Source organism: Rosa chinensis, chromosome 2 (assembly GCF_002994745.2).
Source record: "Rosa chinensis cultivar Old Blush chromosome 2, RchiOBHm-V2, whole genome shotgun sequence".
Classification (NCBI taxonomy): domain Eukaryota; kingdom Viridiplantae; phylum Streptophyta; class Magnoliopsida; order Rosales; family Rosaceae; genus Rosa; species Rosa chinensis.
The window spans coordinates 78,863,728-78,885,929 of NC_037089.1; the positions used below are offsets into that span (position 1 = coordinate 78,863,728).

Below are 22,202 nucleotides of genomic sequence, written 5' to 3' on the forward strand. Positions count from 1 at the left end.
AACTAAGGAAATGCTACCAACGGGATTCAGCAGCTATAGCTAAAAGAAATGTCATTCCCTCTCGATCGAGTCCTGAGGATGCTCAGCTTGCTACTGTTTTCACTCGCCTGCATCATAAGTTCAATACTACCTTGAAGTCATTGGAATCGTTTCAAGCTAAGAACTCTGAGCGTGTGTTCAATACAGGTTTGTTTGATCCCTGTTGTTAATGTTGACGTTTTGGAGTTGGGATGGGATTGTGAATATGTTTGCAGTTATGACTTACATTCCTCAAGATTTTCGGGGGAGGCTTATTAGACTGCAGAGGGAGCGATCCGAGAGGAATGGGAGTAATCTTAGAGGAATAAGCAAGCTAGCGGAGATTGATGCTATGATTAGTTCTGGGGCAAGTATACGTGATCGTTATGCTCTCCTGTGGAAACAACAAATGGAAAGGTGAGACTCCTCGCTTTTTTATTTTTGTTTACCGAGTCAGGTTGCTGCTTGTGATCCACCTTACATACTAGTTGTTCATGGCCCTTCCAGGAGGAGACTGTTGGCACAGCTTGTTTCTGGTACTGGTGTCTACAAAACCCTTATCAAGTACTTGGTTGGGGTTCCACAGGTATGCTCTTGTGGCATTTGCCTGCCACTTTTATTTTGGCTGGTTTAGTCATTACTCTATCCTTGTTTGGGTCTTTATTTTTAGTTCCTATTTTGTCCATTGAAACAGTTACCTATCATGGCGCGGCAAAGAGATCATCACTACACCACAAAGTTAATCAGACGACAGTTCCTGAACTGTCGTCTGAGTAAAAAATGTGCTGTCGTCTAGTAGCCTGTGGTCTGATTGACTTTGCTCAGACGACAGTTCAAAACTATTGTCTGTGTTACATTCAGACGACACATATAAGCTCATAACTGTCGTCTGAAAATTACCAGACTATTTTAATTTGGATAAACTATTGTCTGTTAGACATTCAGACAACAGTTCATTTATTTTATGTTGAGAAACATTATATTACCTCAACACTTTTAAAAGAACGATGTTGTCTGAAATGAATCTCAGACGACACTGTTGGGATACCTCTGTTGTCTGAAATGAATCTCAGACGACACTGTTGGGAGACCTCTGTCGTCTGAAATGAATCTTAGTCAACATATTATTGTTATATCTGTTGTCTGAATTGAATATCACACGACATCAATTTGTTATTTCTGTTGTCTGAAATGAAGTTCAGACAACATATTATTGTTACATCTGTTGTGTGATTTAAATATCAGATGACAGTAACTTTATTATACATGTTATCGGAAAGAAGATCACACAACATCAAGTTGTTATTTCTGTCGTCTGAAATGAATCTTAGTCAACATATTATTATTATATCTGTTGTCTGAATTGAATATCACACGACATCAATTTGTTATTTCTGTTGTCTGAAATCAAGTTCACACGACATCAATTGGTTATTTCTGTTGTCTGAAATGAAGTTCAGACAACATGTATTATTTGCTGTTTTTAGATGTGTTGTATGAGTAGATCTCAGACAATGGTTTTGTGAACCCTTCAGTTGTGTGATACCTTTGGAAACTACAGTTATTTGACCTATATATGTTGTCTGAATTAACTTTGCATAATTGTTGCAAACATGAACATTCATATCCTGAACAAATCCAAAATATAACATTGTCATATATCAATGCCATCTGTTCTTACATTGCCAAACCAAAACATTTCCAAAAGTACATATCTATATCCAGCAATTCTAACCAAAAGTAACCTCAATCTAGCAAGTAATAATAATATTGTCTATATATCTTGTAAAATCAAGGTTACCAAAATAAGTCGATACCCAACCACAAGCTTACATATATGTTTTAACAACAAATTTTGCCCACTCGTTTCTGACTTCATCAATATGCTGCTGGGTATATGGTGCTTTCCCTTTTTTCTCCCACTGAAACAAATTGATTTGCACTTAATGGTCAGCAAACTATCCAATACCTTGTTCCTATTGAGCATGATACCCTTATCCATAGCCTTCATGGGTAGTACTGATCAGTTCCACACAATTGGACCAAATGCACACTGACATTGAATATTTCCAAAAGATAGTTCAAGTAAGTAGAATCTAAGTTAAGATTCCTCAATTTCCATAGACTACTTCAAACCTGAGGTATAAAACTGTTTAACATACTAACCTGCCAGTATCACCAGATCCCAAGGGCTTTATAGGCTTAAAATGCTTCAATCCTATCTGTTCTCCACTGTCTAGAATCTGCAATATCAAGAGTTACTTCGATCAGCAATCTATCATGATATAGTTTTAAGAAAAACAACAGAACAAATCCCTAACACTTGAAGATAGAAAAGAAAAATTTTAGAGATGAGTATGTCTATGTTATGTTTCCATGAACCAGTAATAGACACTGAACAAAACCAATATTTTCCCATGGCAGTTTATAAAAATTTTATTCGACAATACCATACATATATAATTGAACAATTAATACCTTTTGAAGTTCTCTTGCTGCCTCATCAACATTAACTGCAGTCTAATGTCTGAAGCATGCATAAGAAAAAGATCAATACAACGAATGCAGTCCTCTAATTCCCAATTACCACTGTACTTTACATACAATATTTTCTGTTCAAGTCATGAAGATCTAAGATCTATAGAAGCAAAAGGAAAAGGGAAAAAAAAATGAAGAAGGATAATTTGTCAGAAAATATTGGTAGAACAGCACATCATAGAACAAATCAGATTTATATGCTAAAAGAAAAGAAAATAATTGAACAGCAATAGAGCACGGTAAAACATTTTCGAAGAAAAGGGTAACGGCATGAGAACATTCCAAAAGCATGAAGGTAAATTACTCCTCACAGTCAGACAATAATTGGTCATACCTAATATATGCACAATGAAACAGAAATTCTAACCTTGTTCAGATAGTTCATCTGAGTGATGATACATGTAGTTACAACCAACATAAAAAACCATGTCTCTGGATAGATTAACTGATTCTTTCCCTCAAAAGTTAATTTTAGAGCAGTTCCTAGGGCTTTAACACTCATTACCTGCAGAACCATGAAAATATAAACACAGATTAAAGTAGAACAAGCTATTGAAACAAATCAATTTCAAGCCAAAATTCAGTACAAGAAATCAGTAAAGTACAAGAAATCAGTAAAGCAAACATTTGGACAGAGAAACTGTGTTAACAGAAATTTGTCTCCATGCAACCAAGGCCTGAAACAGATACTCACTCACTCAGTCTACTGAAAGAATCCTTTGCAATAAACATCCGTACTTCATAACAAAATTGATATGAAATTGGTGCATAATTTCATGATATCAAGAACATGAAATGTATATACAACACCAGGATTATATGTAAACTTTGTACTTCAAATTTTATTGCTATGTGACATCTCGAATGAGTCACTATTAATACGTAATTTATTTTACCAATTTTCTTTTGTCCAGGTTAGAACACCATAGCTTGAAATGAGAATAAGTCAGTAAACTACAACATGAATCAAGAATGACTACTAGTGCTTGTAATAACTTACTGATAGAGAACCCATCAATGAACAAATGCCAGTGAAAACTTGCTTCTGTTGCCAATTAGCCAATACATAGAAACAAAATCAAATTGAACCCAGAGTTCCCTACCCTTTTCTTTTTTCACGAAAGAAAGACTTTGATACCAAGATTCTGGTTCAATTAGAGTAACACATGGTGAGCAAAATGGGTGAAATTTTAATATAAAAAAAAAAGCCAAACCTTTAGCCTAGTCTAACAAAGTATCCTACTTTGCCTCAGATTAAGTAATACCCAGGTTAGAAATCAACTAAAAGGAACTGAATCTAAGCAATTTTGAAAAAGGGTCCTAATCTTTGCTTCCAATTTTCCCCTGTAGAGAGCCCAGTTCATAACCTTTTTGTTTCTTTTTACCAAACAAACACAAACCAATGAAAAAGCTTACAAATTTAAACAAAAACAGAGAGAAGCATGGAAAACTTTACAATAAAAGCAGGTTTAACGAAGAAGGAGGCAGATGACACAGCTTTGTTGAATGTTGAGGGGCTTAAGGATGCCACGAACGAGGTAGGAGTAGAAGTCTTTGGTGTCGTAATGATCTGGAATAGAGCTAGGAGTAGAACTCTTCAACAGTATGATTTGCTAATTGCTATCTGTTTATCACTTTATTGATTTGGTTCAATCACACACATGATCAGCTCCAGTAATTTCCAACCAAAAATAAATTAATTCTAAACAAACAAACAAAACAAAAAGCGGATTGATTCAAGTAAAGGCCAATAGCTACATTAACTAAGGTCACTTAAACTTCATTCAATCACAAAACTAACACACAAGGCTTTCAAATATTCATATATCAAATCGATATCTACTTGAGTATAGACCCAATCAACAGTCCTATGAAGCTGAAAAACCTGCCAATTTCCCAGTATTATTAGATAACCTGAACCCCACACTTTTTCATGACCCTAGAACATTTGTTATCAAACCAAACAAACAAACATGATCAAAATCTGCACCCAGTAAACAATATAAGATTTAGGCTTCCAGATTCCCTTTTGAACTTGTACTAGAACTGAATTTACTTGTACCTTCCAGAATTGAATGGGTTGAACTGATACTTGTACCTTCAATAGACATACTCAAATGCAACCTAGAAAGAAGATAATTCTCAAACAGAAGAACACACATACTCAGTATACCTTCAATGTACCTTCAACACACATACTCAATATACCTTTTTGGGGAAAGAAATCCTGAGCTGAAGAACCAAAGGAGTAAAGAAATCCCAGAAGCTGCACCCGAAAACCAATCCAACACCCACAAATTTCGCAGCGACGATGGTCGAGACGGACCAAAATATGCACATATCCACTCAATCAAGAAGAACCAAACTCTATCAAGATTTGATCAATCACCGAACCAACTAATTTGGAGGAGTGAACGTTATCAAACCAACTAATTTGAGGGTGAGATCGATGGTGAATCGGAGGGAGGCCGAGAGCGATGGTGATTGAGGGTGAGAGCGATGGTGAGTCGGAGGGAGGCCGAGAGCGATAGTGATTGAGGGTGAGAGCGATAGTGATTGAGGGTGAGAGCGATGGTGAGTCGGAGGGTCGGAGGGAGGCCGAAAGCGATGGTGAGTCGGAGGGAGGCCGAGAGCGATGGTGAGTCGGAGGGAGGCCGAGAGAGAGAGAGAGAGAGAGAGAGAGAGAGAGAGTTGACAAAGCTCTATCCGGTTTACTGCTAGGTTAGGTTTTGGCTTTTGGCGGAAAGGTTTTGGGTGTTTTGAGAGGGGGAAAAAAATCAGACCAAAAAAAAAGAGGGGGAAAAAATTAAAATTTTTTTTTTTTGATTATTCAGACGACAGATATCCTTGTTAGTGTCGTCTGAAATTTCTCAAATTTACGAAATGATCATGTGTTGGATGAGTGGAGATGAGACGACTGATTTAAAAAATCTGTCGTCTGACTAACTCAGACGACAGCAAAAACTCATGTGTCGTCTGATGGCTGTCGTGTGATTAAGTTATTCTAGTAGTGCATGGATCTTTGGGATCAAATTTGCAGTTGGTGTGCCAACTATTAGGGTTCCCTTTGTGGTTCTCTCATGTTGTCCGTGTATTTATCTAGTGAGAGGGTGATTTTTGATGCAGTTTTAGAGTGTACATTATTCTGAGATATTTTTTAAATGCATGCTTTACCTCAGTAATATTACACATTGAGACTATGATAATTTGTAACTGTTCTGGCACACTTGCTTTTCGGTGCAGGTTTTACTAGATTTTGTTCGCCAAATAAATGATGATGATGGGTAAGTTCTTTTGGGGGAGTAGAGTTTATAGCATCTTCTATAGGAACATAATGGCTTACTGCATCCTTTATTAATAGGCCCATGGAAGAGCAACGACAGCGTTATGGACCACCTTTGTACAGCCTTACAACTTTGGTGCTTCTTATACGTCTGGCTATTTTGCTGTCTCGGGGGCGGTTTGAAACTAGAAAATTGTGAGACACTTTGCATAATTTTTATCTCTAGTTTTTCTATCCAAACCATATTCCTATTTATCTTTCCTGTTGCACTTTTGTTTGCATTGACTTTTTGTTTCATATAATGAGCAGAAACAAGCAAGAGGTAGCTGTCTTGGAACAATCTATTGACGTCTACACCACTGAGTTTGAAAGTTTATTAGGTTTATCAGGTATTAATGCTATTTCCTCTGTTGACTTGGTAACATTAGACGTTGATGTTATTATTTATGGTAATGATTCTTTTCACCATCTCTTCTTAAAAAAAGCATATTACTTTCAAAGTTTCAATTTATCTACCCTTTCCTTTTAGCTAGTGTTTGATTATTTCTTTACACCCTTTCATCCCAAAAATGCTTAAAAGTGAAAATTGACAAATAGATTTCATGGTATGCTGCTTCTAATCATGCATCATTTAAGTTTGCATGAACTGAGATAGCTAAATGCCAAAATGAAGTTGTGTTGTCTTCTTGGGCCGCAAATCTGACTTCAAATGTACTGCCCACTGCCGCTAGACTTTCAACTGCTTATTTCTATATCAATTAATGTAATATGCATTTTTTTCAGTGAGGTTTTTGCGAATTCGTCCTACTTTATTTCAGCAGAGGTTTCTGGTGCATTAGATGGAGGGTTAGATTCTGTTCTTTTTCTTTCTTTCCTTTTCTTTTTCTCCTTATCATGCTTCACTTCTCTACATTCAAAATATGTATATACATATATAATATATAATATTTATTCGCTTCCTGTACAGGAATAATGATGATTACAAAGAGACAAATGTTCCTGCCGGTAAAACACATGGGGTATGTTTCATATCTATTGGACTCCTTTAATTTTGGGTGGATGCTACTTATATTCATTCGGATCAGCATCACCCTTTATCTAGTCCAGATGTGATTGAGGGATAAGTTTGAATGTGTGACTGAAACCCCAAGTAACTGGGTAATGTGTTATTTGATTTATGATTTGTTGGTGTTTGTAAAAAAAAAAAACAACAAGTTTTCAATTCTAGTACATTGAAAGTAAGGAAAAACCGAAAACTTGTCCATCTAAACTGAGTGATGTGTTATAAGATTACTCAAGCTTAGTATAGTAGGTAGTGAAGAAACTTAGTAAGTAATATAGGTTCAGAAACAACCTTCTTAACTAGCTGGTTTGTGGTATAGAAACAATCCTACAATTATCCTATTCAGTTTCTCTGTCAAATATTATTGCAATACTGCTCCAAACTTATGGCATTTTGTAATTTCATCACTCAAACCCCTACGTTTGATAGTACTTTAGTAGTTCTTGAATGTATATTATCTTTGAGTTCAGACGATTGATAATGAGATATGCTGTATAATATCAGTATGTGTTCCAATTATTAAAATAACTCTATATACTTCTTTATGAGAAATTTCTGAAGATTGATGTCTGTGGTCAGAATGGTTAACTCTATATACTTCTTTTGTTTCATACATAAATGATCACTATATCGATTCAAAGTTTGTAAGTAACATTGGTTGGTATATATTAGCATGTTTCAATCAAATCATATTAAGAGTGTAGCAAATGACTAATATACAACTCAGAGATGTATATGACTTCTATTTGGACAACTTGACTTGTAAATTTCAATATTTAAATCATAAGCATAACAATTGGATATATGCACTTTTGGATGGCAGGCAGAAGGTTGTGTTATGATGGATAGAAAGGAATTTCAACTTTCTGAAGCTTATTTGTTTGTATATAGGTTCTGGACTAGCTTTTTTGGCGGAGGTGTCTTTGGTTGGACATTTGGATAGAAATTGCAAACCACTCGCTTCAACTTTAAAGGTTTGACACCATGGCTGCACAGACTAAGTTCCTGGAATAGTGGGAAGACGAGTTTGTATCAATATGTTGGCTATTGAAATCAAGTTCCTACACAAACTCTATATGTGGCATGTTTTACGTAGTTGTATCAGATTTTGGGAAATGCTTTTAACATTAAGAGATATATGAAATAGGTTTGATTACTCATTTGAGCATTTGCAATGTGTTTTCTTTCCAACTGATCAACGATCTAGACGTACCATTATTTAGGCAATAATGGAGCATTAATTTTGCCTAATTCTGATCACACAATGATCAGAAAACAAAAATAGGACAAAAACACATTGTAATCAATCATATCACACATCAGTTTTTAACAAATCAGTGTCTTCTAATTTATACTCAGACAACAGAATTAATTGAACTCTGTTGTCCTAAAAGTTAATCACACAACAGAATCAATTGAACTCTGTTGTCCTAAAGTTAATCACACAACAGATATAGTCCAAGAACTGAAGTTTGAAGATCAATCAGACAACAGACATAATAAAAATATGTTGTCTGGCACGCTTAACATACAACAGCTTAAAACTGGCACCGTTGTCTGAAGATAGCGCCTCAACTGCTGCGCAGCTGCGCTTCACATCTGCCGAGCCATTTGTCGAGCTATCACACAACAGTTATAACACATACCTGTTGTCTTAATGTTTATCACACAACTGTGTTCCACCGTTGTCTGATTTTTCATCAAACAACGGCTCACTCTACAACGGTGGGACTCCAAATCCCACATCGGTTTTCTGCCGTTGTCTGATGCGATTTTGGTGTAGTGCAAATGTGCCGCAAGATATGGGATTAACAGAATATTGTCCATTTTAAGCAACCCCAACATTGCATTACCAATGTGAGTGATTGTGAGTTGATTACCATTACCAATCTGAACACCATCTGTGTTTGGATATGGAATAACATTGTGCAGCAGTGGCATATTGTTGGTCATATGATTGGTGGCACTTGTGTCAGCCAACCAAAATTATGGAGCAAGGTTTGTGGCAACAGCAACCATAGCAGTAGCACTAGATTCTTCAGTGTCATTTTGGTGTCCAGGAAATCCGATTATGAAGTAGCATCTGTCAACAGTGTGGCCTGGCTTCCCACAGTATTGGCAGCCACTATGAGTTGAATTATTGTTGCCTTGTTGAATCAGAGGGAGAGATCTGCAGGTCTTAGCACTATGTCCAACCTTATTACACCATTGACATGTAATAGGACCACCACCACCGTTATTATTGCCAATATTTCAGAAACCATCATTCTGATTGACTCCATGAGCCATATTCATGTCATTGCCTTTCCCACCAAAGTTGTTACCTCGGCCAGCATTATTGTTGTATCTTCCAGGTCCTCTTCCAGCATAAAACCCTGTCATGCCATTGTTGGAGTTGAACATAGGGAAGGAGGGCATATGAGTGAATCCATAGGGCATGGCTGGAATAGGAACATATGAGGTTTGAGTAGACACTGGAAAAGAAGGCAGTCCTTGATTCATCATACTAGGGAATGCATGGCCTTGAGGTATGAATCCAGGTGGTACAAATGGAGCCTTCGAAGTTGAGGCATGTGATGGAAGTTGCACGACCTGAGTTGAAGGGAACTGTGATTGTTGAGACACAATTTATATGGAAGTGGCAGAATTAAGTGCAGATGATGGGGACAGAAGTTGTGGATTGATTTTTGCTAGCATAGCCGTGAGCAGACTTTGAAGTCCTTGAGCTTCATTTCCTATATCCATTTATGCAGCTTTAAGTAGAGTTTTGAGTTGACTGAGAGATGCACAAGTGAATTGAGCTCGTATAACAGTCTTTATGGTAGCAAACTCAGAAGGTAGACCATTAAGGATTGTGACCACAATATCCTCATCATCAATGGACACTCCTACAGTTTCAAGAACATCCTTTGCAGCTTTGATTTTATCAAGATAGGTCTCAATGTCATCATTCCCTTTCTTCACATTTTGAAGATTAGATTTCAACTGCAAAATGTTCTGCTTGTTAGCATCAGCAAATTTGAGCTTGAGTCTAGTCCATAAGTCTTGAGCAGATTTGCTTCCAACAGCACATGTCATGGCCACAACACTTAGAGTTTGTCCAATCATGTTGACTATGCTTTGATCTTGAGTCTTCCATGAGATGTAGTCAACATATAGTGCATTGGTAGAGCCATCAGTGGTACTAACAAATTGTTGAGGGCAAGGAATCGAACCATCAACAAAGCCAAACAGATTCTGGCCTCGAAGGAAAGATTCCATTCGGAATAGCCAGGTAGGGTAATTTGTGTCATCAAGAAGAATATTAGGGAGGTAAACAGTAGTTTGTGTGGTGGTTTGATTCGTAGAAACAGTCATGTTTGCAGATATGAGATTTTGGACACTAAAGCTAGGGTTTGAGAGATAAAATTTGATGAATCTGAGTGAGAGTTAGAGGAAACTACTATGTGAATCTAAGTAACCAGGCAGGTGTATATCAACAATAGTAGACAAAGAATTGCAAAAGCTAGGGTTTGAGAGTTCAGATCTAGACGATTTGAGCAAGTTTCTAAGTGTGATTAAGCAACAAGGAGCAAAAATCAAGAATTAAGTATCAAAATTGCAACAATATCACAACAATTTCTTCAAGAACAAACGATTTCTTCAAGAACAAGGACTAGAAATTTCTTCAAGATTGATGATGAAAGAATTATCTGAGCTCCAATTTGAGCTAGTATGAACAAGAACATGAAGAATTGCAGTCGATTTGCATGAGAATCAGTACTCCAAGGTCGCAGCCCTGGCTCTTGATACCATGAAAGTCTGAAGGTCCAAGCAGAGAGAGAGAGAAAAACGAAGTCTCCAGAACTGATCTATTGAATTGAATTATGAAATCGGGTACAATATAGACTTATATAGTAGAGCTAGAGATATAGACGTGAGACACGTGTACATTATCTAGAGTTCACATTAAGACAGCTCATGCAAATTAATAATGGATCAGCTCACTAATTAACTCTAATTAACAGGCACGCAAGCTAACCACTAGCTATCTAACTGACTCACAATTAACAGTTACAATTATAAACCTAACAATAAGCAGCACATATTCTGGGAATTTTGTGGAAAAGAATTTGAGGGCTAACCGGTCAAAGAACTACACCACATTCATTGGTTGTGATATACAATTGGAGAACTTTCCCGTGTTGTGCTGGAGTGGTTTTACTTGAAGCCTTGGCAATGTAAAATTGTGGAGTAGAATGCTTGGTTTGCATACAAATTTTGCTATGTAATGTTATGAAATCAACGATTTTCTTATGTATAGAACCCGTTACTTTTTTAAACAATCTCCATCAGTATTGCCTTTTCCCATTACATACTTTTAATTCATTGATAATAGCAAATCCCGTGGTAAAGCGCGGGCAAAATTTCTAATTTCATCTATTGTTAAGTGACTTCATGAGGCATTCCGTCAAAGTTTGATACAAGAAAAAAACAACTGCTCATGAGTAATGTCACTTGTATAGTCATATGTGGCTAATAGATGGGAATGGGAAGCCTATGACAATCTCTCAGTTAGAAACATTTTACTCGTCGTTAATTGAATTCATAAGGCATTCTGACCATGGTTTGATACAAGAAAAAAACAATTGGCTCATGAGTAATGTCACTCATATAGTCATGTGATTAATGGATGCGAAAGGAGAAGCTTATGACAAAATCTCTCTCTCTCTCTCTCTTAAAATAGCCTGTGACAATCTTTATGATGCCTTTGATTTTTTTTTTTTTTTTGAGAAAATAGATAACTTCATTCATTTATCCATGACCAGAAGGCACATACATCAAATGCTGTCTTACACCAAAATCATAAATGGTATAAGCTACCAGACAAAGGACAGGTGACCCTCACTGTTAACACATGTTGAGTCACAAATTACTTATGCAATTGTGCCCCATAATTATGAAAATTGATTTGTCTTCCATGCTATTTTGCCTTTTTTAATCCATTTCCTTTTATTTGTAGGAAACCTTGCATTGAGAATAAAATGATTATTTGAGGCTTGAAATGCGGAGATTTGAAGCTAGGGGAAGAAGACACGAAGATTAGAAGAAAATTGCAAATCGACTTTTCCGACGACTTTTCCGGCGAGCCGCCACTCATAGAGGGTCTTTTCTCCAGCAAAGGAGGACCATGGTGGTGATAATCCCCCATCACTTGAAATTCAAATATCTCCCTTCACCTTATCCTTTTGTCACCTTGCTAATTTGGGACCATTTGGGGGACAATGGGGTAAGAGCATCTTTTGCACACTTGGGGACCAAAGATGATACACCTAGCTGATCAAAGAGAGGCCAAAGACTAATTATTTAGCAATTCTTGAATCCATTCAATCATCTTCATTCTATCCAAGATCCATTTTCTCTTTAGAGAAGACACCGCCATTTCCACCACTAAAACCACCATCTCCACCTCCAAAACCTCCATTTCCACCACTACAACCTCCATTTCCTCCACCATTCAACACCGCAACTCACCTTAGGGATTCCAAATTTCACTTTTCTTACCAATATCAAGAGCTTGGAGCAAGGAGAAGGAGGTGACTACCACCACATCATGTTCTTGGAGACCCATCTCCACCACCTCTTCCGGCATCATCAATAGTCACCCTTTACTCTCTATCTCTTTATGTATTTGATGTTTAATAGAATGTTGAAGCTTGTGTATCTAGTTATGTGTGAGTAGTGAACTAGTTGGGGCTAGGGTTGAATGCCCTAGCCAAACTTGCTTGGATTGATGCTTTTGTTTATAAATTGATGCAAATTCATGTTGTCTTTCTCACATGCTAAGTCAATAGTTGAATGCATTACTTAGACCTAATCAATTTGAGTTATGTGTTTGCCATGACATGAAGTTTTTCCTAGAGATTGATTACCTTTAGGCAAAAAGGGAGCATGAAAGCACACCATGTGTGCATGTGAAGGTAGTGAGCTAAAATCACCTAGAGATAGGATTGGTTTGCTTGCTTGGTTACCTAAACTCTAAGCTTTATGCATTTAGGGGAAAATGATTGAGACCTATCCGGTAATTGAATTTGTCTCTAGGTAGTTAGCTCAAGACTTATCCGGTTAGAGTGAATAAAATGAAAGAGGTTTAAACCTTAGTAGTCCTATCCGAATGCTAAGAGGGTAGTTGGACAATTAGCTTTGCATAATTTATATTCAATTGCTTTAATGCTTGCAAGGGAGGCAAAATGTGAAACCCGATGCCCTAACTCCCATCCATTTGATAACAACTTGTTTAGTTTAGCTTAGTTTATTTTACTTGCTTTCATTATCTCAATTTGAATAGAAACCAATCTCAAAATCAAAATCAAATCTCTACACACCATCTTGCACATACTCACCACGAACTTTGGTTCACTTGTGACCCTTTGTTTGTGATTGTACATTTGCATATTCTTCTAGTTTTTCCATAGGTTTTCCTTAGCTAGGAAATGATTTACCAATCATCGTGGGTTCAACATCCTTACTTAATCCCCTATTCTATAACTTGTACCTCTTGCACTTGAGGGTGGCTTCAATGCTAACAACACATTTGCTCACTTATTGAGCCTAATCACAAGAAAGAAAATCCTCCCTACCAACTTCCCATGAAGTAGTAACCTAGCCGCCTAGAGACCTCAATTGGTGTACAACTAGAGAAACTAAGATGAAAGTAGTAGAAGACTCTACTTCTAGTATTAGGTAAGGAAACCTGGAAAAGCCTAAAGCTTTCCCTTGCCCTTATCTCTAGGGCTGAGAACAATACTAGTAACTGCAGGGTAAGAGAGTCGTAAAGTAGCGACATTCGGCTTCTTGCTAGGGCGATGATTATTGTTCCTTCTCCCAAGTAGCTTGCTCGACTTCTTCTTCAACATCACTAGAGTGACATCCATCCATGTATAAAGGAGGTGAGCCTTAAAGGCCGTAGGGTTGACCGGTCGTCAGGTCAGAGGCTTCCCAATCAGAAAAGATTTGGAAGACCGACGAACAGGGCCTCCACCAATTCTCCCCAGATCAAGAGCACTACCTCCACTACAAGAAAAACCTATATTTATAGCATTTCACTATAGCGTTTTTTCTACAAATGCTATAGATTGTATGTTCCGTGTTATTTGATAGCGATTATACATTCTAAACCCTATTGAATGAGACCTGTACACTAAAAATGCGGGCGGGCAACAAAAATTTCGGGCGGGCAATGAAAAATAGAGTGCGGGGGATTTAGTTTTTAAGTTCAAGTGTGACCCAACCTCCCAAAACTTCAAAAGAGTCTTCTCTCTCTCGGTCGCAATATGCCGACACCAAATCTTCTCTTCGTCTCTTCGTCAGGTTCTCTCTCTCTCTCTCTCTCTCTCTCTCTCTCTATTCTATGTCGTAAGCTGATTCTATTCTCTATTCTCTCTATTCTGCAGCAGGAGTTTCCTCCTTTCCCTCCAGGTCCATCTCTGCTCTTACTCTTTTCTTCAATCTTGTGTTCGTCGGTTTGTGTTTGATTTAATCTTGTTCGGTTATCATCTTTGTTGTTTATTCTTCTTAATTTCAGATCCAGTTATGATTAGATCTTTTGTAAAGATCGAAGATTGGGGGGCTCCAAGTTTGTGAAGGAGATGGGGCTCAATCATCGAGCTGTACTTAGCAATATCACCAATTTCAAAAGAGAGGCTTTTGGGTATGTGATTTTTTCTTAGAATCTGAATCTATTTATAGGTATTTGTTCTGGAATAGACCCATTACAAAAATTTTGTTTTCGTCCTTATTTTTTCTTTTTGTAAGTTGAATTATTGATTTTGATTCTTGTTGTGCTGTTTGGATTGTCAAATTGATTTTGTTATGTTTTATTTAAGGGCTAAATACTGTTTACCACCCTGTGATATGGACCTCGCATCAATTCAGTCCCTCGACTTTCAATTTCATCAAAAACACCCCTGCGGTATTATTTTCTCGTCCAATAGGTCATTCCGATTCAATTCCGTCAGTTTCTAACGTTAACTGCTGACGTGGTATTCCAACTCAGCAAAAGTGGGACCCACACGCATGTGAAATTCCCAAAATGACCCTGGGCAACAAAATATGGAAAATTTCAAAATTAATTCCAGTTTTGAGGTTGGGGAGATTCAAATCCCTCCCAAAGCATATGCAAATGAATGGCCCAACCACCAGACCACTTGCATAGTTTTGGTATATTGCAAACAAAATAGTATATATCTACATAATATTGTTTTTTTTTTAAATCTCCACCCACCTCTCTCCTCCTCTCCTCTTCTTCCGCAACCCGCGGCCCCGCGCTCCCAAGAGCAGAGGAGGGATAGGAGTCTTGGAGGGAAAGAGGTTGAGTGAATTAATATAAAAGAAATAATATTAATATAAATTTAGATTCAAACTTGTTTCAAGGAGTGAAGCATACCCAGTCTACCAATATAGGCAGTCTCCATCAGCATTGCTATGGGATCAATTGCCTGACCCACAATTGCAGGTAAGGAAAGCATCAGCAGCTCGCGTTTCACATTTGGAGAATATGCTTCAGGGACAGGAATGTCACTCAACTCACTGTGATTCATGAAGGGGGAAACAAGAGACGTACAAAAGAATCATACACATAAAACAAGCAAATCAAGGATGTCATAAGAAGGCAGCAAAGTCCAAATCCTGTATCACCTAACACTACTTGAGGATTTCAGAAACTATCTGAAGTACACCGACCCCCAAAAGCTTTTGCTAGTAATGGTTTCCAGATCAACTTCATATAAAACTAGCTTCCATGCCCAGATAATATCAGAACAGAGGGGAAGTGGAAAAGAGCAACTGGGAGATAAAGTGAGGGAGAGGCTTCCACTAAATTAGAGAAAAATTTTCAAAATCTATAAATTTTCAAAATATATCAAGCTCATATTTACCATTCCCTACAAAAAAATAAAAAATCAGAGATTTTACAGATGCATCTAGTGAATTTGAAAGAAGAATAAGAATTTCTTTGTATGGGAAAGAGTAATTCAGTCGAAAATGTATGCCAATCTTATATCCAAATTGTGCATAGTAACAATATATTAGAAAAAGTGAAGCAAACTAATAAATTGAAAGCATCAAAGAAGAAAAATAAAATAGAAGCAAAATGATAAAAGCAGCATTTTCAGGAAAGAGAATCAAGCAAAAATTTACACATAACAAAAGTTAAGGTCTTACGGTTCATCACGATCAGCAGTTAGGGGAGCATGCATTTCCTTAAGAATCACCTTTTCCTCAACCTCAGAGCAACCGACACCAAACTCCGAACTCAATTGATTAGCCACCACCGGAAAACGGGTCCTTCTGCGATGAGCAACTAGCCGCGAGTACTGTGATCTATGCTTAGATGACAGATTGCTGCCCCCCACAGCACTGACATTGCTCAAATCCTTTCTATTGCTTAGTGCCACAAACTTAGCTTCCGTTTGCCGCAATGAATAAACCCAATCTTTCTTAGTTACTGAATTGAAGTCACTGGTTCTATTCCTCAACCCGGTAGAAGGTGCACCACCTCCAAATTGGGCAGCCGTCATTTTCATCAATTCTTGCAATTTCTTCAAAATCACATAGCAGATTCAAAATAGCATGTCAGAATTTCCCAATATTAAGAATTCAACAATCAAAATTCATAACATCATACCCAATTCCACACATTCAAACATTATTACCACAAAAAAGAAGAAGAAGAAAATGATGGAACTTTACACATCAAAATGATCATTTCCGATACCAAACACTGAATACTATACACAATAATGTCTATAAACTCCCTCTCGGAAACAGAATGGTAATACATTCGAAAACAGAGCATAAATGCAAAACCTCTATAGCAATGGCTTACGAACAACGCAAAACGAGAAAGTGGCAACCAGAAATGAGAGCGCAGAGCCTCTTTTTGATTCCCTCGAAAACTTATTCGACAAGAACGAAAGGATAAGAAAAAGTTTTCACCTTGTTGCAGAGGGAGAGAGAGAGAGAGAGAGAGAGAGAGGCTGAGAGAGTGTTAGGATTGTGGTCAGTGAGTGAGAGAGACAGATGAAGTGATGAAGAGGAAAGAAGGTTGGAAATTGAGAATTCCCAACCTCTAATCTCCGACTGCAAAAAAAGGTTGGAGGAGGGATAGGAGTCTTGGAGGGAAAGAGGTTGTGGTAGCGAGGATAGAGAAGCCAAGAGCAGAGGAGGTTAGAGTCAAGAAGAACAGAGGTTTGGCGATTTTGGATAATCACCTATCGTCGGTGAGGAAGAGCTCAATGGTGGCTGGGATGGAGAGAGTTCGCTTCGGGGAAAAGCTTCCCCAGTGGTGGCCAACTGCGACTTCCCCAAGAGAAAGAAGAGGAGGAGAGAGGTGGGTGGAGATTTAAAAAAAAAAAAATAATATTATGTAGATATATACTATTTTTGTTTGCAATATACTAAAACTATGCAAGTGGTCTGGTGGTTGGGCCATTCATTTACATATGCTTTGGGAGGGGTTCGAATCTCCTCAATCTCAAAACTGGAATAAATTTTGGATTTTTCCATATTCTGTTGCCCAGGGTCATTTTGGGAATTTCACATGCGTGTGAGTCCCACTTTTGCTGAGTTGGAATGCCACGTCAGCAGTTAACGTTAGAAACTGACGGAATTGAATCGAAATGACCTATTGGACGAGAAAATAATACCGCAGGGGTGTTTTTGATGAAATTGAAAGTCGAGGGATTGAATTGATGCGAAGTCCATACCACAGGGTGGTAAACAGTATTTAGCCCTTTATTTAATATGTTTTCAGAAAGCATGCTTCTCAGTCAATATTAGAAGACTCTCTGTAAGTCAATATTTCGTTGAGGATCTGCTTCTACTTATTTACAGTTTTGTTGAATCTTTGTTCTGTTTTTCTTAGTACTCTAGTGTGGTGTAAAGGTATAACAGGTTTCCATTTCAATAATTGTAACTTGTACACTTATAGATCAAGTATTGACTCCTGCATATCTTTTTTAGCTTGGTGAGAAGACCACTACGCTCTTTGTTAAAGTCAAAGTTAAAAGGCCACACAGGTTGCTCTATCTAATTGTTTATGATCATGTCCTACTCAAGTATCTGATGGTAGAGATTGACTCATTGCTCAAGAAAAAGTATTGCGATGCACTACTTAGTTTGGATGAACTTGTCAAGTTATTTTCTACTAGTATATGCTCGTTTTCATGTTTGATGATTGGTAATTAACTTTGCTATAGATTGCTATAGATGATTGGTGATTAACATCTGGTTGACTCTGTGAAGCAAAATTTAGACATAGAAATTAGATATTGATGGGAAGATAACTTCTGTTCTTTTTCTCCTATAGAGGTTGGTGGACAAAATTAAAAGTTTCTTTCTCCTATGCAATTTCGAGCAAGTCTCTTTTGCTTCACAAATGAGAAATAGCTGCAACATTTCAATCAAGTATTAGATGATGTAGACCTCTTTTGCATTCTCTATTTTTATTTTTAAGTGAGAATTTTTCCTCTATGTTTTAAAGTTAAGTTCTTGTGGGTGATGTTTTCAGCATGTTTTTACATGAGTTTCTGGTCACCTAAACTTGGTGGAATAATTGCTTTTCCTCAATGAACTTGTTAAGCTAATATTCAGATGGGTACACTTTTGTTCAGTTGAGGTTTCACTCTTCTGTTATTCGCTATTTTGTTTTGTTCGGAAATGCTGAAGTATTAAATTTTGGAAACCTCCTTGGTTTAATATCTCTATCTGATTGTATTTTCTTACTGATTATTAATGTCTGTTTGCAGGTGAGATTGGGGAAGAATAGTGTGGAGGAGGTTTTGGAATTGGGTCCTCTCTGAAACATGGCTTTGCAGCTCCGAAAGTGACCATACTTATAGCTAATTAGCTCACTTGCATCATTTGATGTTTGTAAGAGAAAGATATTGAGGGGTTGAGGTTACTGACCATACTTGGCTTGAGTGAATCATACATGATGAGGTACTTTGTGCCAATGAATTAGTGCTGATCCCTTTTTTCCGATGAAGGTCGGACCAAACAAAATATTATTTTTGTTTTTTCAGACCAATGGTTTTGTTTTGTTGACTACCCCCACTCCCATGAAGAGAAGATGGCCATGCATTTTCCAAAGCTGTTAAGATGCCCCCATTTCTTCACTTCCATCCATCACTTTATTCTCTTTTAAGTTGAGGCAAGTGATGTATATGATGAGGTCAATACAGTTCTAATATTTATCATGTACAAAGGTAATTCCAAAACCTTTTATTCCAGATAATTGCTTTAAGTAACTTGTTATTGACTTATTTGTAGAACATATAACTTGGGAAACAGATATCTCAACTGGTGCATATCTTTGATTGTATCTAACTTTTGTTGTCTCACTTTTGTCCATATTACAAGATGACCTATTTGGCACTGTTTTGTTTTTGGAGTTCAATTTTTTACATGTTAATTTGTAGGCTCTGATGGAAATCACTCCAAATTTCAGCCTCTGTCTCTTCCTAATTCTAAAAAGAGTGGTATTGTTCTTTTATTCTCTACTGATTTAAAATTTAATTGTTTCCATGGACAATTAAGTAGTGCACTGATTGTTAGTTGTTATATTTGGTCGATTGAGTTCACCAAAAGTTTGAGAGTTTTAATCAACTAATCCCTTCCTTTGTTTCTGTTTTCCCTTATCAGCAAACGGAGGAGCATACTTGGAGGTGCAGTTCTTTTCCTCTCCATCGTCCACCATACTAAACAAGCTCAAGACTCCACAACTCCCAAAAGGTATGAAACTCTTGACTTTGCTTTCAATTTTAGGCACTATTTTGCACTACTTTGATCCTTGTTTTAAATTAGGAATTTGTTTATCTTCTTAAATCTGCACCTAATTTAGAATATATATATATATATATATATATATATATAATGCATATAAGTTGATGCTTATTTTGCTTGATATATATTCACACCTAATTTAGAAGATATATATAAGTTGATGCTTATTTTACTTGATATATATTCACTGTCCTGAACTTGATTTAGGGAAACTATGACTTTGCTAGCTCTGACCTAACGACTAGGCTTAATTTGCATGATTAAGGACTCTAGTCACTATTAGCTTTATATAAACTAAGTTTTGATCATTGCTTTAATCCAGGAAAATCTGTAATCTGCACTTGTTGAACTTTGTGCTGGTTTGCTGCAGGAAAATGGATCCTTTTTTACTGGCTGTCATTCTTATGGGTGTCCACAATAGCAAAGACATACTTTTAATCATTCTTTGGTAATCATTCGCAGAAGTCAGCTTGTTGTATATGTATTCAATATAACTTTGCAATGAGGCTTAGTGGCTTACGGGATAAGGATGATTTTATGTTATCTACTTTCAACTCCATCAGCTTTTTGTTTGAAACTAGTATCTAGTCCTCACATTTTTGTATAGATGAAAGAAAGCATGTGCTAGGAGTAACAGATCAGTGTCTTTATAAAGGCTTTTTGTTTCGAGTAGGATTTACATCATTTGTACAAAAGGAAAATAGCTTTGGCTGAGACAATGTAGCAGTTTTTAATTTATGAATGTTAACACTTTCTATTTCAATTGATACCGAAATTATGTAATGAGCAATTGTTCATTTGTGTACTTCTGACAGCACTTAAAGATGCAGGATAGCAGGGCCATTGAGTGCTATCCGATATTATCTATAGCATTTTCTAATAGCTATGCCATAGGTATTAAGAACATTTACTAAATGCTATTGATTGTTCAATAGCGTTTTGGGAGTGCTATTGATTGTTTCACAATAGCATTTATTAAGTGCTATTGAATCTTATACAAACGCTATAGATGCGGAATTTTTCATAGCATTTGTGAAACGCTATAGATGCGGACTTTTTCATAGCGTTTCCGAAAACGCTATGATTGACTTTGTACCTATTATAGCTGGGGCAGACATAGCGTTTACTAAAACGCTATCAAATCCTACCATAGCGTTTTTCGAATGCTATAAATGAGATTTTATGGTGTAGTGCTCCCTCTGCAAGCCCAAGGGATGCAGCACAGCTAGCTGTGATAGCATCAATGGAGGCCATGTGGTTGAGTGAGGGTTGAGGGTGAGAGACGTAGAGAAGAAAGCTAGGAGAAGAGGAGGCGATGGCGCCGTAGAGAGCTAGGGTGAGAGAGAAAACCTCTCCTAGGGTTTTCATGGTGAGGTTCAAAGAGAGCAAATTCATCCCCGTCCTATTTTAATATGTTGAATCTTGGTAGCCGGTTTCAATATTTCAAAATTTTCTTGATATGTGATCATTTTAAATTAAAATTTTAAAAAAATGATTTTGACACTCCACTTTACCACTTATACTCCACTTTTAAAATAAAGTGCAAGTAATAAAACATATGGTAAAATGAAGTACCAACTTCATCACCCAATTTAAAAACATAATATAAAACACACATGTTATTTTACTTAATTCTGCATTCATTAATAATCGGGCATCAACATGGGCTTATGGCCGAACGGAGTCTAATACGGAGGGGAGCCCAAATTCTCATTATAAATACGGTAGCCCACAAACTTGAATACCCTATTGTCCGAAGAAGAGTTGGAAAGAGAACTAGGGTTGCAGAGCGTTGGATTTCCCGGAGAGTGCATCCGAAGAATGGGTATGTAATTTCTTATACTCGTTCGAATCTGTGCCTTTCAATTTAGACTCTATTTCGATTTCGATTTAGATTTAATCTATCTTCACTCGTTCGAGTCTGTGACGTTTTTAATTGTTGATTCCTTTACTCGTTCGAATATGTGCCTTTCAATTTCGACTCTATTTTGATTTCGATTTAGATTTAATCTCCGCCCTATTTAATTTAAGTGCTGATTCCTTTACTCGTTCGAATCGGTGCCTTTTAATTTCGATTGATATACGCTTATTGCAGCAGAGGCTCCATGAGATGATCAAGGACCAGAGGTTCAAGAGGTTCTAGTTCCAGTCGTTCCACAACAATTGCCGGCCGTTAACTCTGTCATGAGCTACGTGTATCGAACTCTGCAGTGGCCTCCTACGACTGAACATAGCCAGGTTTTGAGGTGGGATATAGTGGGCGTTGACGATTTCATAATCTGTGACATCCATCGATTTATGCAATTATTTGCAGTCGAACACACTGGAAGAGCCAAGCTCCAGACAACAAAGGCCTTGAAACGGCACTTTCAGGGGCTGGTAAGCAGTAACCATCCCTTTCTGTTCATGTAATCTGATTGTGTATTGTCAATTCTGTTCATGTAATCTGATTGTGTATTGTAAATTCATCAATTGACA

The 22,202-nt window shown here is 37.2% G+C and overlaps 2 protein-coding genes and 1 long non-coding RNA gene across 16 annotated transcripts; 1 reads left to right on the forward strand and 2 right to left on the reverse strand.

Annotated features, from left to right (window-relative positions):
* Positions 1 to 523: 523 nt before the first annotated feature.
* LOC112185372 lies at positions 524 to 6,211 on the forward strand. Its single transcript, XR_002930220.2, has 4 exons — positions 524 to 604; positions 5,800 to 5,840; positions 5,918 to 6,034; positions 6,149 to 6,211. It is a non-coding gene; the product is annotated as an uncharacterized LOC112185372 (long non-coding RNA).
* On the reverse strand, positions 1,643 to 5,290 carry LOC112185371. Of its 14 annotated transcripts, none has more exons than XR_005807584.1 (6): positions 4,765 to 5,290; positions 4,619 to 4,680; positions 2,924 to 3,061; positions 2,497 to 2,545; positions 2,185 to 2,261; positions 1,643 to 2,071 (listed from the first exon to the last, which is right to left on the reverse strand). XR_005807584.1 is itself a non-coding variant. In XM_040515620.1 (6 exons), the coding sequence occupies exons 3-6, from the start codon at positions 3,569 to 3,571 to the stop codon at positions 1,793 to 1,795; spliced, it is 378 nt and encodes a 125-aa protein (XP_040371554.1). In that variant the 5' UTR covers positions 3,572 to 4,180; positions 4,619 to 4,680; positions 4,765 to 5,290; the 3' UTR covers positions 1,643 to 1,792. The 14 variants fall into 14 exon arrangements, 9 of the variants coding, with proteins under 9 accessions (XP_040371554.1, XP_040371553.1, XP_040371555.1 ...); XM_040515620.1 differs by lacking the exon at positions 2,497 to 2,545 and adding an exon at positions 3,557 to 4,180 and having other exon boundaries at positions 1,643 to 1,940; XM_040515619.1 differs by lacking the exon at positions 2,497 to 2,545 and adding an exon at positions 3,557 to 4,190 and having other exon boundaries at positions 1,643 to 1,940.
* Positions 6,212 to 15,283: 9,072 nt separating the features above from the next.
* On the reverse strand, positions 15,284 to 17,053 carry LOC112185108. Its single transcript, XM_024323318.2, has 3 exons — positions 16,878 to 17,053; positions 16,104 to 16,480; positions 15,284 to 15,470 (listed from the first exon to the last, which is right to left on the reverse strand). The coding sequence occupies exons 2-3, from the start codon at positions 16,463 to 16,465 to the stop codon at positions 15,299 to 15,301; spliced, it is 534 nt and encodes a 177-aa protein (XP_024179086.2). The 5' UTR covers positions 16,466 to 16,480; positions 16,878 to 17,053; the 3' UTR covers positions 15,284 to 15,298.
* Between the last annotated feature and the right edge of the window lie 5,149 nt (positions 17,054 to 22,202).